Source organism: Lipotes vexillifer, unplaced genomic scaffold (genome assembly GCF_000442215.2).
Source record: "Lipotes vexillifer unplaced genomic scaffold, Lipotes_vexillifer_v1.1 scaffold1012, whole genome shotgun sequence".
Lineage (NCBI taxonomy): Eukaryota > Metazoa > Chordata > Mammalia > Artiodactyla > Lipotidae > Lipotes > Lipotes vexillifer.
In genome coordinates, this window is record NW_006775534.1 from 483,325 (window position 1) to 500,069 (window position 16,745).

The window sequence follows — 16,745 nt, forward strand, 5'->3', positions numbered from 1 at the left end:
GTCCTTGCAGAACACCAGTGCCCCCGCCCTGACACCTGGGCAGCCTCCGGCCCTGACTCGAGTTCCCGCGTGGGGTGGGCCCACAGACGGGTCAGACTCACACGACAGGTGTCCCCACGTCACAGCTTCACGGTTGTTTTAAAAACGTGAAAAAACATGAAAAACTCAGATGGGACATGAGATCCACCCACGTTTACACAAAATTTCAACATCCCGTTTCTCAAGGAAGAGGGTAAAGTTTCACATTTCCAGTGTCACAGACTTTTGAGTGTTTGTAAAACGTGGCTTAAATTTATGATCTGCTTGTGCAAGGATTTCTCATGGACCCAAGGGGTTCTCTCCCAATTCCTGGTCATGAGTTTTCAGGCAGCTGTGTCTTCAGTGTAAAGCCTGACGTTTACGTTACGTTCAGCACATGGCAAATTCCAGCTTCCTATTACAATTTCTAGAAAAGATGTCACTTGGAGGAGCTGCACAAATTATCCAGCATTTCCCTGACTCGAGCGCACTTCTCTCTGTGAGACAGCACGCAGGTCCCCCGGGCAACCCTCCCCCAAAGGTGGTGCCACCTCCTCAGGAGGCTCAAGGGGCCCCGGGGACCTTCGGTGCCTCCCCGGCCCCCGGGACGGCTCAGCATCCCAAGCACATGCCACTGAGAACAAGGCTGCGAGGAGACGTTTAACTACCCCCAGCCCTCTTAGGGATAATCCGCCCGAGGCGCTGTGCCGGGTTTCAGCGGGGAACCTTGAGATCAGTCACGTTCCCAGCTCTGTCTTCTCCGTTCCTGCCCTAGTACAGACCCATCAGAGGGGCCTCCCCCTCGCTGCTCCCCAGGAATGGTTCTGACCGGGAATCCTGGAGCCTCACACTGCTGTTGTGGAGACCGGCAAGTACACGAAGGTACCCTCACCTTGGTGAGGAAACTAGGCGGGGACTGTGCCTGGATTCTTGACGTCTGCCGGCCCACACCTGTCCCGTGTGCATCATGATTCCCACTCCCTCCCCCCATCATCAGGAGGGTGGGTGGCATCTGACCATCAAAGAGAGGACAAACCATGGGAGGAGGATTCAAGTTCCCAATGACACCTGAGCGTTTGGTGAACACCTGGATCCAGTCGTACCTGAAGCTCCACCTCACTTCTCAGACAAGCCCAGACAAGTCAGACAAGCTCAGACAAGTCGATAGATACAGGAAGACAAGCCCACTGGAGCTGTGGCTGTTACTTGCAACTGAAGAGTGTGAAAAGGACACAGCCTGAGCCTCACACTCACTTTTAATCCAGTAATTAGCCCAGAAAATGCCAAGAAGAACGTTTGCTGGGTGCTGATCTAGAGTTGGAAGGGGGCACACCCTCTGTGTCTTGGTGACCCGGCAGCCCAGGGGCTGCTCCTCCACACGACAGGAATGCAGTATCGCAGGCACACCCCGGGCTCTGCTCCCTCCACCTGCAGCCTGACCTGGAGGGATCACGCAGGAAGGACCAAGGGGCCGTCTCAGAGGAGGCACGAAGGCAAGTTCACCAGCGTTACCGCCCAGGGGTCTCGGGTCAGCGGTACCGGGTGGAGTCTTCCTGGGGCTGCCCGAGCACACAGGGCCTGTGGGTGAGACCTGGGACCCCAGGGGTGGGACCACGCGTGGCCATGCTGTCTGGCTGACACACCGAATACGATGAGTTTCACACCCTGTCAGCACTGAGCTCCCAGGTCAGAATTGCCTCTGGGTTCCTTGGGTGTCTTGGGTCAAATTTCCATAAATCTAGTGATTAGAAATAACACCAGTCCTTGGCATTCCTAAAGCTTTGGTGCAGTAAGGGAGAGACTAACAACCATGGACCGGCTTGAGAGGGTCATCTGCTTTTCTGTTTCAGCGTCCAAGGCCCTGGTCATTCACCCAGGAATCGGCCCCGTGAGCGCCCTGGAGGGGAGCGGGACAGGGCAGCTCACCCACGCACATGGTGCGAGAGCTGGATCCCGTGACAAGGGAACGGGGCAGAGCAGAAGGCTTACAAAAGGGACTTTTATTAAAGGAAAGAAAAATCTGTTTGGTGGGTCACGTACGAAATAGATATACAAAACTTTACATGCCCGCGAGGGCAGGGACCTTTGTCCCAGCGCCCGCGGGAGCTGCAGGGCCCTGGGGGCAGCTGGGGGCCCCAGGCCTGTCCTCGTCACACGCCGATGAGCGGCCTCGCTTGAAACCTGTGCATGTTCTGGTAGCTTCAGTTGTGAAAAAGCAGGAGAATGCTGGGTTGCTGCTGCCTCACCCCACTGTCAGGTCGGACGCCCAGCCTTCACCCTAAGCAATGTGCTGCGGTATTTAAAGGAAAAACACCTCCCCACACGCCCCCCCCCCCCCTTCCTGATAAAAAGCCGCAAACTCCAGTCCCGCTGTGCGGCTCTGCTGGGCTCACCCAGGATCTTTGGCATGGCCGCGTTCCCCGCCCCGCTGTCCTTAACAAGTAGGCTTTCTTGTAGTGAAACTTCTAAAAACACCTCTTTCTGCAAAACTGTGTGTTTCTGCAGGTGGAGCTCTGCAAACAGACATGTCCCTCTGGAGGAGGGGCAGCTCCCGGGACGGAGGTGAGTCGAGTGCACGCCCCGTGGTCACATGAGGTCGCCAAGCTCGGCCTCCAGCGCGGCCGCCATCTCGTCCGCCTCTGAGCTGCCCCCCTCCTCGTCCTCACAGCTGGACGCTCCGCTGGACTCGCTGGCTGCGTCCTCTTCGTTCAGCTTCCTCTTGTGGCCCCTGCGAGGGAAGCACACGTACCGTGAGATGCTCGTGGCACACACGCTCCCCGGCCCCTCGGCCGCCAGCCCCCAGCCCCCATGCTTCCGGAACAGCCCTGACAGCACAGGCTGGGCACCAGGGCAGCCTCCATCTCCAGCAGGTAACGAAATACCCGGGACGTGTGAGGGCGGGAGAGGGAGGGGCCCGGAGCGAGCTCGGGGGCTACGGCTGGAGCTGGACAAGCCGCTGGGAAGGGAGGCGGGGACAGCCGCCAGCAGACAGGTGTACGTTTTACATTCAGGTCTGTGAAATCTATTTTGAGTTAACCGCTGAGTACATTTCTGACTGTGGGCTACGATTAATTATTCTGCATTTGGACATCAATTTGGACATCAACAGTTTACAGTTGTTGTCGCACCATTTATCGAAAAGAAAAGTTACGTAGGCATGTATATACGCCCCCCCCCGCAACTACTATGGTTTGGGGAAACCTTCTGAAGGGAAGAAACCCCCCAAAAGATTTACCTCTTAGAGACACAAAAGGCATCTCAAGCAGTTACAGACACACACAAGACTGGGAAAATGACGTGCGAGACTGTGACGTCTATAACCTAAGACCTATAACACACAGAAATCCGACAACAGACAAGGAATGACCTAATCGTGAGAACGCTCCGCAAACAGAAAAGGGCAGTTGGCAGAAAAAAGGGCCAACGAACACTGAAAAAGATACTCCTACGTGATTTGAAAAGCGAATCAAGGTGCCAGTCAGGAGGCACATTCAGCGCCCAGGCTGGCAGAAGTCAGAGGAGAGGGACCCTGGCCCCGGAGGGAGCACGTGACCCGAAGGGGAAGCGCGCGTTTACTGCGACCCGGCGCCGCCCCTGCCCAGCCGCTGCGGCCTGGCTCGGCAGCACGCGCGGCTGGAAGGGAAAGTAAACCCGAAAGAAACCCCTCCTCTCGGGTCCCGGCGGCACCGGGAAGAGGTCAGTGCAGGAAGGGGGCGCGGATGGGAAGCGACCCGGCGGCTGGGAGGGCGCCAGGGTCTGGACAAGAGGACGGAGCCGTGTGGACCCTGTGATGCGCTTTCAGGACAAACACTGGCCAAGGTGGTTGCTCGAGCACAGCCACGGCTGGGACATGGTGCCCGGGCCTCGCCAACTCAAGCCAAATCTGAGCAGACATGCGGCCCGAGGGTCCAGCCCCTCAGACACACTGCAGGGTTAACTGTGGATTTGCGAGAGACGGTGGAAGAAAAGATGGTGTTAAGCGTTAAGCGTAATTAATGTGAGGCGCTCGCACGATTCCCCTTCGCTGAGTGAACATAACAGATAAACTGAGAAACGACGTGTAGATAGAACGGTTTAGAGAGACGGCTTTCTCCTCTACCGTTCAAACTACTGCAAATAACCCCAATGACACCCACGCTCCACGGGGCACTGCCCAGCACCGCCTCCCAGGGACAGAACTGGGGGGTCGCGTGTGTGTGTGCGTGTACAGCAGTAACACACACGAGAGCAGAGAACAGTCAGCCCCCAGGCCTGAGTTGTGCTCAGCTGCGGGTGGCAGGCAGAGGGGGCTGAACCCCGCCTTCCAGGCCCCCGCTTGTGGCTGCACTGCCGGCGGCGCTGAGAGCACGTGCAGACGTGGTCTGTCCTCGAGGCTCCTCCCCGACCGCCCTCCACCTCCGGCTTGTCCTGCCTCCTGGGTGTCCCCGGGGTGGGTGCCACGCGTGCTGTAAAGCAGATGCCCGTCTTCCGGTCACCGAGGGGACGAGCTTCCAGGAAGCAGCGGATACCAGGGCACAGAGGAGGTGTCCCCGTGACTGGTGAGGAAGCCCCCGGGGCCAGGAAGGGCCGGGCCCTCTGCCTGTGCACAGAGACCCTCAGGCACCCCGAGCTGCTGCAACAAGGAAGCCGAGGCTGAGTCAGTGGACGGCGCCCGGTTGCGTCGTCCGGGGTTGGTGCTCTCCTGCAGGGATGGCTCCACAGGTGGTGCAGGGGGGCCTGGGAGGGACCCCGGGGCAGGAGAAGTGCAGGCCCCTAGGAGGCTGATCCCGGGGCATCCTGTTGATAAAACCTCCTGCACTGCATTTGGAGACCCCACTGCAGGGCAGCCTTTTGGGACAGAACGGGCTGCACAGGGTGTCCCCCCCCACCCCCCAGGGAGACGCCAGCTAACAGCTAGGCAGGACCCCACAGCTGTCGCAGCCTCTGTGCAGAGAGACAAATGTCGACTGTGCTGAACCCGGCTGGTCCTGCGGGAGAGACCCTGGGACCTCGGTGTCCGCTCGTGCGGCCGTGTCCGGGGGCCTGGGGACCAGGGTCGGGGGCCACAGCGGCAGTGCCTTGTGCTGGGAAGAGCAAAACCTTCAGTCTCGGTTAAACAATGTTTGGAGTATTCCTATATCCAACACGATTTGAGTTTTAGTAATTAAAGACCACCTCAAAGACTGGACACAGCTGCAAGTCGTGGTTAATAAATGCCTAAAATTGACACCAGCTTCCTTTGCTCTCAGCAGAACCTGCAATAATTGTATTCTGTTTTCACAACCAACAGCACAGTCCCCTAGAGAAACGCTAACAGATTTAATTCGGGGAAAATGTAAGCCTCAAGAATCAGCTCAGATTCAACGTGGAATAAAAGCAAGAATGTGAACAGGAGCATAAATCACACATGCACCTTTCCTCCCTCACGTCCCAGCCTCTGAGCTCTTTGCTGTAAAGAGGCACGTGGACCTGCACCTAACGTCTGCTGTTTAATAAGATGCACAATTATTTTAGCAACTACGGCAAATAAACACATTATTATTTTACACCGGTGTCTAACCAACAAGATCAAACAATCCGTAATGCATTTATTTTTCAAATTGCTGGTTACAACCAGCTTGGTATTTTTGGCAGAAAGAAAAAGAACAGAGCAGCACAGCAGGTGGTGAGGTCACTATTTTACCTAACAAAAGCTGTTTCAGGTACGTGTGTGCATGTGTCCACATGCGTGTACGGGAGCACCTGCCCTGGGGCGTGGAAGGCCGTCCGGACCCCGAGGCAGAGAGGACGCGCGTGGGCTCCTGCCTGCCCTGTCCGGTCACGACAGCGGAGGCTCTGCTGCGTCTTCAAAGGGGTGCACGTGTAGGTCACTGTAACACAACACCGGGCTCCAGGGCGTGTGCTCAGGTCAGGGCCACAGGGCCACAGGGCATGTTCCAAGGAAAAATCGTACGGGCCACATCTGTTCAACTGTTTCTGAAAAGCCTGAGAACTCAGGTGACGTCACCTATTTTGAGACAAAGTCTTCTGACCCCTGTCCTGGTCTTGGCTTCCTGCATCTTCGCCGTGAAGCGTGCAGATGGGGACCTCTGAGCTGACCCGGGGACGGTCCTGAGCTCCCGGGATGTGTCAGATGACGTTCCCCGTCACATTTGGGAAGGTGCCAGTCATTATGTCCCCGGCAGTCCTGCCACGTGCGCGCTGAGGGCCTGGCGGTGCCGTCTGAGACGCTGTCCCCAGGACCCTTCGGCGGTTCTCAGTCTCCGCGGCTCTGGGAACGTATCCCGTCTGTTCCTCTGATACGCGGTCGCCCTCTCGGGCAGCTTCTCTGGCCTCTTCTGTCTTGTCTGTGGATCATTCTTCTGTCTCTCCAATGTCTCGTGATTCTTTTTGCTGGAAACTGGACGTTTTAGTTACTGCGTTGCAGCCACTCCGGGCCCTGGTCTCCCCTCCCCCCAGGGCGGGGCTGTTCTGGTGAAGCTGCTGCACTGGCACCGCCCCCCACCCCCACCCCCAGTGCAACGTCTCTGGGGTCCAGCCTTGGGTGCGGGCTCAGCGCAGGGAGAGAGAAAAGCACACGCAACTAAAACAGCGCCGCTTTTTATCCATCACGCTGCAGGGGCCAGAAGCCGTCACAAAGCACCGTGTCAGGGAGGGTGGGGGACAGCCAGCCCTCTCACCATCGGCACGACCCTCCATGGTCAGAAGGCAACTCAAAGCAGCTACCAGGTCAAGAGTGTGAAGGCCTTCCGACCTCGGCGATTCCGCCTTCAGAAATCGACTGTGTGTGATGAGCTCGCACACGCAAAGCGCTGGGGCACCAGGGTGTGTGTCACCACGGTGCTGCCGGCTACGGCAGGTTAAACATCACAAATCGACTCACGAATCGACGGGAAGCCACGTGTCCACGCAACAAAAGGTCAGCTCCTCAGCCACAGCCTGGGGAATTTACAACCTGAGCCAAGCACCTTGGTCCCAGGGTCACCAGCTGGCAGCGCAGACAGAAGGTGTCTGACGGCAAGGCAGCGACAGGGTGGAGGTGGAGGGCTGGCTGCGAAGCGGACTTCGGGCTCCACCGCGGCAGCAGAGCTGGGTCTGCTCTCTGGTCACAAACACCAGGCCCACGTCTCCTCCATCTAGAAATGACCGATGTCCCCAGCGTAGTAAAGACAGCCTTGCCTAGGCGACCACCCAGCACTGAGAACAGCTCTCAGGCGTCAGGGCCTCTGCACACCTGTGCACCGTCTGCCTACACGTTCGGCCGGGACCCCGGCCACCGCGCGCGCCCCTGCGGAGAAGCGGAGGCGGCAGAGGACCGGGCGGTGGGAGCCCGGGACTCAGGTCAGGAGCTTAGCCTTTAGAAGTGGAGCGACGCTCCTGACTAGTTCACCACGGGACCGGGTGGGATGGGGAAGGTGCTGAGACTAAACTCTCTGGCACTTAGGGAACGGGCTTCGGGGAGAGAGAGCTGGCTTCCGCTGGCCAAGCCGACCGCCCACGACACGAGACCCCAGGCCGAGTCTCCACGTCGCGCGTCTCCTGCGAGTGGTGGGGGCAGGGCGGCGTCTCCAACGCCTGCGGACGTCTCGTCTGCCAAGTGCCAGCCACACGGCCCTGACTTCTTACTCAGGGACTTACCTCAAGGAGCGGAAGTGCCCCTCCAGCTGCCGTGTGTAAAACAGGCGTCTGACGTCTGTTCATTTGAAAGAAGAGTGGATCGGTTCCCAGTGGACAAGCCACAACCCCACCCCTATCCTTCCATCAGAAGAGTCACCTTCAAGTTCCAGTGACATTAAGATCCCATAGAAGAGCCTGGCCACTCAGGCCGGCAGGACGTGCTGCCAACTGCTCGGGAGAAGCCAGGCTGCGACCCAGGGCGCAAGGCGCCACTGCTCGCGGCAAAGGCCGTGGACCGAAATGTCCCGCAGGCAAGAAACAAACCCCCCAAACGTGCCTGACTTAATTTCAAGTAAAAACGCTACTGTGGGAAAATCCAAAGCGTCCACACTCCTACACCTAGAGCCCACTGACAAGAATAAAACATGCGCGAAAACCACATTCACCAACTTCTGGGCAGAGAAAGGGATGAGCTCCCAAGCCCGATCACGGCGCCTCAGCCCCGACGCAGGGCAGACTCGACGTCGGGTACAGGGAGACGCCGAGCGGCGGAGGGGCAGGCAGGGGCGGGAACAAGGGTCTCTGGCCACCCAGAGGGAGACGGCATCCGGGTGGGCCCTGGGCTCTGTCCTCATCTCAGATTCCCACACCGCTGAGGTCAAGCCCCACGGCACGGTGTGAAACAGCAGCTGCAGTGGGGATGGTGAGGAGACCCGGGCCGGGGTGAAGGGGGCGCTCCCGAGCACCCGCCCCACGCCGGCCCAGCGCGGACCACAGCCCCGGCCCCGGTGCTGGACTCCCTGGCACCGTGCAGGGCTGAGAGGAGCCGTGGCGGACGCAGGCCACACGCCTCCGGCCCCGATGGCAGCACCGAACCACCACAGGCAAGGCTTTCTCCGCGTGGCCCGGGGCTACCTCACGTGTGGGCAGATGATTCCGTGGAGACAAAGCAGGACGCTGGCCCCGGGACTCCGGCCCGTCCTTCCCAGTCTTAGAGAAAAGGCTCTGTGTCTTCCTCTCAACTTGGCACAGAAAACAGAACCAGGCACACGGAGCAGCCCAGCAGCAGTGGAACCAGGGCTCTGGGAGCGCGCTCCTCAGAGGGGCCCCAGCTCCCCACGTCCCTCGAGAGCCCCACGGGGCCCTCGCGCTGAGCTGAAGATGCAGCTGGGTCAAACAACTGTGTAAGGCAGGGGTCCCCAACCCCTGGGCCTCGGACTGGTCCGTGGCCTGTTAGGAACCGGGCCGCACAGCAGGAGGGGAGCGGCGGGCGAGCGAAGCTCCATCTCTATTTACAGCAGCTCCCGTCGCTCGCATCACTGTCAGATCAGCGGCGACATTAGACTCTCAAGGGGGATGAACGCTGCGGGGAGCTGCGCACACGAGGGGTCCTGCTTGCACACCCCTTATGAGGATCTAATGCCTGATGATCTGGGGTGGAGCTGAGGTGGTGACGCTGGGACCCACTGGGGAGCGGCTGCAGATAGATTCTCATTAGTAGGGAGGTTTGGCTGCACAGAGACCATAATAAATCAATGGCTCGCAGACTCATATCAAAACCCTAGCAGTGAGTGGCAAGTGACAACAAGCTCAGGGCTCCCACTGATTCTGCTCTGTGGTGACCTGTATACATATTTCATCATACGTTACAATGTAATAATAACAGAAACAGAGTACACGATAAACGTAATGCCTGAATCATCCCGAAAGAAACCACCCCTCCCCTACCACAGGTCTGATCCCTGGCTGGGGAACTAAGATCCCACATGCTGCGAGGTACGGCAAAAACAAAACAAAACAAACCAAAACAGACATACATATGTACATACCAATAAGTAAATAAAGGAAAATACAATAAAGTGAAAAAGGAAGCACAATCGTACCATCCTACCTGATTCAGTGTCAGCACTTACAGTCCTAACAAGCTGAGCAACCCCGAGAGCAGACACTGGTGTTGGCAGCTGCCCTCGGCCCATGCCCTGCGCACGCGTGAGGTCACGCGGGGTCCAGTTCTCACCACGACCTGCCTCTGAACACTCGAGACCCTGGGAAGACCAATGCCCCCCCACAGGGGCTGCAAACACACCGCGCAGCTGGACACAGAGCACGGGGCCGCCATCGGTGGACAGCACGCTGCTCCTGGCCGTGTCCCGTCCTGGGTCCGCACACAGCAGCCCTCCAGACATGAGTGGGGACTCAGGGAGAGGAGCCCCACCGTAGGCTCCTGGGCCGCTGGGACCACACCTGGGCACGAACCACCACCTACAACAGACACTGTGCACTCTGTGAAGGGGAAGACTTACATCTGCCCAAATGGTAACTGAATCGGAAAAAACTTGATAAAAATCGAGAGCACCACAAACGTAATGTTCTAAACAACCTGTAACGTGCATTGTATGTTTCAGAAACAGGACAGTGAGTGACCTTTGCCCTCTCAGGACCACCCAGACCGACGTCTTTAGGTCTCTTACCCCCTTCACTACTGCCCTGAAAATGATACCCGCACACCATGGTCCGTAACAACACTGGGAAGATGCAACAGGATAACAACGGTGCACTGATCAACACAGAAGGTGTCTGACGCTTGGACGGTGTCCGGCACTCGCGGGGCAGCGCACAGGCCCACCCTCACCTGGGCCACCCCCACCCCGCCTCCCAGCCCCTCCCCTGCACCTGAGCCCCGCTCCTCTCCTGGGCCCCCAGCCGTCTGCTGCATTCCTCTCAGTGGGTGGCGCTGACCTGAGCGTGGGCCGCCGTGGGGCGCCCAGGGCCTCGGGCTGCCCGGGCCTCGGTCCCCGGTGCCGGTGCTGCGGATCTCCTGGCTTCTTCTCGCTGTCACTGTCATCGCTGCCCTCTCCCAGGATGTCATCCACCTGGCAAAGGACCAAGAGTCAGCACAAGACCGCCTTTTTCTGAAGAATCCACGCAACGGCCCCTCCCTCGGGAGCGACGCCACTGCAGATTGCTGCACGGGCCCCGCTTCCCGTGACTAAACACGCAGGACCCCCGTAAAGCTCCAACACGGGGCCTGCCTGAGACGGATGCTTACAACCAGCACCGAGGAGTGTGGACTAGGCCCACGGGGTGCACGACGGGAGGCAGAGGTGGCCCGGGCTGTCCTTCCTCCACGCCCACCTTGCTGGGTCCTGGGACCCACGCGGCCGCGTGTGGGGTGCCTGCCCGTCTGTCTTCTCTGACAGACCTCAGGCTTAACTGTTCACAGACAAGGCAAGGGAGGGGGGTTGGGGGGTTGGGGGGCAGGGGGCAGGGCCCCGACGACACCTGACGCCCACGACGGCGGACGGGGTGCTGGAAAGGGGAAGGCAGCGGCGAGAGGAGGCCGGGCCCATGTTTCCTGAACACGGACCCGCCAGCACCTTTCCCAGGAAGGAGCAGAGACCCCGTGGCCCGTCAGCTAGCATAACTACGTTCTTGTGACCTCAGAGCGGGGTCGTTACTTAACAGGTTTGATCTGTGAAGATGCTTCACGTGTGCCAAGCGACAAGAGGTTTGCTCATCGGGCTCTGCCCCCGGCTCCCAGCCAGAGCTCCCAAACCCCCGGAGTCTCCTGGACGAGGGAGCACCTTTGCTCTAATGAGGCGACCGTGGTGGACTCTGGGGTGAGGCCGGTCACCCAGAAGCACCAGCGGATGAGCGGCCTGGACCTTTCCACCCCACCCCGCCCCCCAGGGAGCCTCCCTAGAACCCCCAAGGCACAGGGCTCAGGAGCTTCTGGCCGGGACCCTCCCGACCTCACCCGTGTGCCCTTCACCCGCTGCCTGTCAGGCCTCGACCGCGTGCCCGATTCCGCATTTCCCAAGTTCTCAGCCGTCCCGGCAGGGGCATGGGAACCGACAGGCGGCCGGCTGGTCAGAAGGACGCGTGACAACCCGGGACCCCCCATTTACGACTGCGTCTGGAGTCGGGGAGTCCCGTGGGCCGTGCGCGTCCTGTGTTTCTCGACTGCTGGCTGCGGCTGCGGGTGAAGGTCTCAGGGCGAAGCCAGGTGGGCACTGCCACACCCCTGGTCAACCAAGCAAGAGCGACCGTCCACCAAACGCTCAGGGAACGACCCCCTGCGGTTCCAGCACAGCAAGGCTGGAACCCAGCTAACAGCCAGCACTCGAGGGCCGCGTGGCATATGCGAGACAGAAGGTGGCTGGCGGGGGTGGGGGGGACGAGGGCTGCGCCCACGCGGGCTCTTGGGCCTTTGGAACTTTAAACTACGGGGCGGGATGGCTACTTTATCAAGCTCAGAAAACACGCCAAGGAAGGAAGGCTGTTAGGTGGACTTCACTCACAGGAACTCTGACTTCTTCCAGCAAACCACCCACTTCTGAGCCCTGAGTCAGGGAGGCTCCCGTGGGGCCCAGAACCCAGGACGACCGGGGGATGCCCCTTCGGCACCCCTCCCACGCCTGCAGCACCCTCCTGGGTGTGTGCCCTGCACACCTGCTGCTCCCCGTGGCTCTACTGGGCCCGCTTCCCTGTGAGAGTAGTGGACTCGCAGTGCATGGCAGGGACACCTCGGGGAAGGCACCGGAAACAGGACAGAACGGGTTTCAACCCTCTGATTAAATTTGAGGGCGGGGGCGGGACACCCCCTCTACAGAGCAGCTCTGATCAGCGACCAGCAGCCACACCCTGAGCGCTCAGGCCAAGGTTGACATCTTTGAACCACTGTATCCAATTTCAAATCTATCAACACGCAGTTTAGGGAGGAACGATGCGCAGGGACCTCACAAGTTAAAATACGGAAACATTTTAATTGACAGTTCAAGTGTTGGCTTTATCGTCAGGGGTCACAAGATCTGCACACGTAACATATCCTCTCGGGTTAAACTAAGGGCACTTAACAACGAGCATCTAATTGTATTAATTCTGACAGGTTACCGGCACTTACACCTCACCGCTGTATTCAGTCGGCTGTACTGAGCTTCCCTTTGATAAGCAAAGCTCCTCTTGTCAAATTTTGCTCTGAAAATACTTCAGGTCTCTAACTCCGCATCCCATCTTCGCAGGGGAAAAGAAAGAACCAAAAGAAGCCAATCGTTTAAAATCTGCCCGAAGCACGCAACCCCAGCAGCTCAAAGACCGCGGGGCGACCCCAGCCTGGGCTGCGTGCCGGGCCCCCCACGAAGCGCTCGCGGCTCGGCGTGTCAGCACCAGGCCTGGCGGACAGCGCAGGCTCATCCCGCTGGAGGTCTGGTCTCATCTAAACCCTGCTTGGTGTGCTCCCCGCAGCCTCCCTCACATAAAGTTCTGTATGAGGACCACTTTGCACTTCCTGAGAAACAGGGATCCGTAATGAACCATTTACTTTGTAAATGTTGTTTTAAAAATGCTCGTGTAAATATTTTAAAATCTTAATTAAGGGAAAATCTAAAAGCAAGTACGTGAAGAGAGATACAAAATTCACTTTTTCCTCAAGTACTGAAATCTCTCAAAGGGCAAGCACGAATGACATCAAATGCTCTTGGGAATGTTTCCATCCATCGACTTGGAAGATGCAGGATCATGAAAACTTAGTAAAACTCATCTCAGCTTCTGACCCGTGGAAGCGAGAGGCAGACGAGGGAGAAACAGAAGAAATGGAAACAGAGCAAGTCCAGGCCAAGAGCGGCCAGAGGGGACACGGCCTCGTCCCAGCCCGGGTCCCAGCACTTTCTTCTCACCATTCTGTTACTTTGCCTGTAGAGGGAGGGAACCTGACGCAGCGAAGGCTGCGCGCAGAGCACGAGTGAGCTACTCTAAGCGGCTAACAGCACCGCCTATGAAGAGGACACGCCTCCGAGGACCGCGCCTGCGTGAATTCTAAGCTCTGGCCTCAGGCAACATGCTCCTGGTGAGGTAGAAATGATACCACCTGAAGGGTCTTTAGACTGACACCAGCGTACTCCTCTCTTGGCCAGAAGAACAAACGTCCTGGTCATTCCCCTTAATATGCTGCATTCTCACGAAATAAAACCGAAAGCACTACTGGGCCTATTAAACTTAATGTTCTCCGATGACGCCCCCGTAATGTGGAAAAGGGGACCACAAGGCAGCCGTGCACACACCCACGTGGTCGACCCTCATCTAGACTTCGCGCTTCAGGGGGACACCACCAGAGCCTGCTGTCCCCTCGGCGGGACAGAGGGGACGCTCTCCTGGGGCCCACAGAGCCCCGCGTTCCACAGGAAGCGCCCCGGTGGCCGGGCCTCGGGCAGCCGTCTGCCCCCGATGGTCCCCGCGCGCTTGGCACCCACCTGCCCCCCACGGGCCGGCCCAGCAGAGTCTGTGGAACAGGCCCTCTGGGAAGTGAGAGCCAGGCTAGGACGTGCCTCTACCTCACTGGCGGCATACTAACGTGCTGTTTCCACGCGTGCGTCATCTTCAATCTCAAGTATTTCTCCTAAAGCCCAACGTGCGGTACCTCAAAACACCTGGAGTCCATGACAGCGACTGCGGGGCTGCCCACCTCCTGACACCCAGATGGCACGGCACGGTGCTAAGACGCGCTGACTTTGGGAGCCTGTTCCCCACACTGACCCTGACAGCCCGCCCTGGAGCGCCCGCCCCGCCTCAGGCTCGGGTACAGTCCCGGGAAGAGAACCGACCTCACACAGGTGTCGAGGCTGACCGGGCTGCACAGAAATAGGACCACAGGGCGAGCCCGGCCAAGCAAAAGGGCCGAAGACGAGGACAAGGTTCAGGTGGTCATGAAAACAAACCATTAAACCTCTGCAGACACGTCCTGCTCCTAAAACACGCAGTAAGAACATACAGTACCCGAGAAACGCGTGCTCTGGCCGCGCATCAGCTCAGGTTAGCCCACACGCGGGGGGCGGAGGGCAAGCGGGCGTCGACCCTGACCCCCAACCCGTGACCATCTGGGTCCCACTGGGCCGGCCTTTCCCACAGCCCGCCTCCATCCCAGGGGACAAGGAGCCTGGACATCGTGACCAACTTTGAAGAAACTCCACAACTGGCCAAACTAGTTTATGCCATCAAAGGTGGTAAATTTAAGTCTTCCACCAAGTTTGAGCTTTTCAGCCATCATTTCCCCAAGTATTTTATCTGCACCGATCTCTCCCTCTTATCAGCTCACACGACACAAACGTTCAACTTCTGATACGACCCCAGTGTCCCTGAGACTCTGACCCCCCTGCCCGGCCTGTTTTCCTGTTGCTCCTCAGGGCGATTCCTATAACCCTGTCTTCAAGTTCACTTAGTCCTTCCTCGACACGCCCATCACCAGGGGTCCTCGTGGTGAGTTTCAGGGCCTCTGCCTGAGGGCGCGTCCAGGCCTGATGTTTCCACGTGGCTCTTCTTTGTGGTCTGCACTCTCTTCAAGGCTGTGCCTCTCCCAATGGCCAAGGCCACGGCCACGCCCGCTGCTGTAGTGCTGGTCTGATGACCCCAACGCCTGGGCTATCCAGGTAGGCGCCTGCCGTCACTCTCTTGGGCATCGCCCGTTCCTGTGTTCGCGTGTTGAGCAACTGTTAAATCGTGTGCTGGACGTCCTGAATATCATGTCCTGGTAGAAGCTCTGGAGAACAGGGTTTCGTACTTTAGCAGGTGACCAGCCCAGTCAGGCTAAATGGAAAGTTCTGTCCTGCTGGCCGTGGACTGCAACGTGAGTTTCACGCCTCTGCAGTGCTGTCCGCCCCATTCCCAGCACGACTGGGATGGACTTCTAACAAATAGTCGAAGACAAAAAAAGTGGGAGGAGCAGAAACGGAGCCAGAAGCCAAGGGAGCACACGGGCCACGCGGGCCACCGCAGAGCGAGAGTAGCGCAGGAAGGTGGCAGAGGCGGGAGGTGTGCCGTGTGCTCAGTGCGCCCGCAGGCATGAGATGCAGCCGTGTCAAGCGCGCCAGAGGAAGAGTCCAATCCTGCACTGGCTGGGGGAGTGGCACACGGGCGCCGTCCACACGGGCGCCGTCCACACACACCCGCATCTGCTGCCCTGACGCGTGCGCCGCCTGTGCATCGTGCTAACTGTGCACCTCCAGCTGAGCAGACGCCGCACGGCAGGCACTGTGAGAACTTTCCACACTTTTCTTGTGCATCTGCTAGTAACAAAAACACGTGCTGACGGAACTGATCACCAGCAAAAACATGCTGTGAGAAGACACCACCGACTCTGGGAAAGGACAGCTTTATGGCAACCACGCAGAGTGCAAGGCCACATCAATCCTAAGAATCATCGTAATTTGCGCAAAGAATCACAAATGCGCTAACGGCCCTGACTTTTGAACACGAATTCAAAACGCTGCTGGACCATGCCTGCTCCAGCCTCCCAACTCCCTGGAGCTGGGTCATCAAGTAGCTTCTGGGATCACCTGGCTTCTTCTCAGTGTTTTGAAGCTCGTGGAAAACGTGCCTATCTTATTCAGAACATAATCCTCACGAGACAGTGTGTGCCGCCAGCACAGAGCGGACCCGCCGTCAGGGGTGGGATAAGCAACTCTGCAGATCTCCCTGGGGAAACAGCCCCGTGACACGCGCAGCAAAATGGACCACGGTAGTGAGGGCAGCAGGCTGAAACTGCCACCCACGTGTGCAACGGTGGCCTCTCGGGGTCAAGGGACCACCTTCGGACACGTTGGTTACTGCGTATCAAAGGCTTTAACCCCCCAGATAGCAAACCTGTGCCTGAGGTCTCAATTTCTCCAGTGAAACGTGTCAATGTCCACAGATGGGAAATGAGACAGGATTTCCTCGCTGTGCTGACGGGACGGTGCTCGCTGGTCCAAACAGACCTACGTATGGTCAGAAACAAAGCATGCCCCCAAACCATCAAATAAAGTCAACAATCTCCTCCTTGACAGAGGCTGCCGCGGTGCTGAAAGGGAACTGCTGCCCAAAGTCTGCACGCAGGCTGCGTGCGTAGAGGCCACACCCTTACCGCTTCCGCCTAAACCATGGCAGACGGGGAGCAAACAGCTTCTTCACGTGAACCAAAATACACAAATACAACCATCTGGCATCAACAAGACAAAGACAGCAGTGATCACACCAGATGTGCGTATACTTTTGCTTCTCTGAAAAAGGCAACGAGGAGGTTCTGCTCAGATTCTGGCGCTGCAAAGATGCTCATCTGAAACGCCGCCAGCCTGCGCGTGGCGTGTTACAAGGACAGCGGC

General features: G+C 58.3%; 1 protein-coding gene across 1 annotated transcript in view; it reads right to left on the reverse strand.

Annotated features, from left to right (window-relative positions):
• Positions 1-2,604: 2,604 nt before the first annotated feature.
• The window catches only part of CTDP1 (CTD phosphatase subunit 1), a 42,140-nt gene continuing 27,999 nt past the window's right edge, over positions 2,605-16,745 (reverse strand). Inside the window, exons 12-13 of the mRNA XM_007449960.1 lie at positions 10,288-10,487; positions 2,605-2,746 (exon numbers count right to left, since the gene is read on the reverse strand). Coding sequence (XP_007450022.1) covers positions 2,605-2,746; positions 10,288-10,487 — 342 coding nt within the window. The remainder of the gene's footprint in view (positions 2,747-10,287; positions 10,488-16,745) is intronic.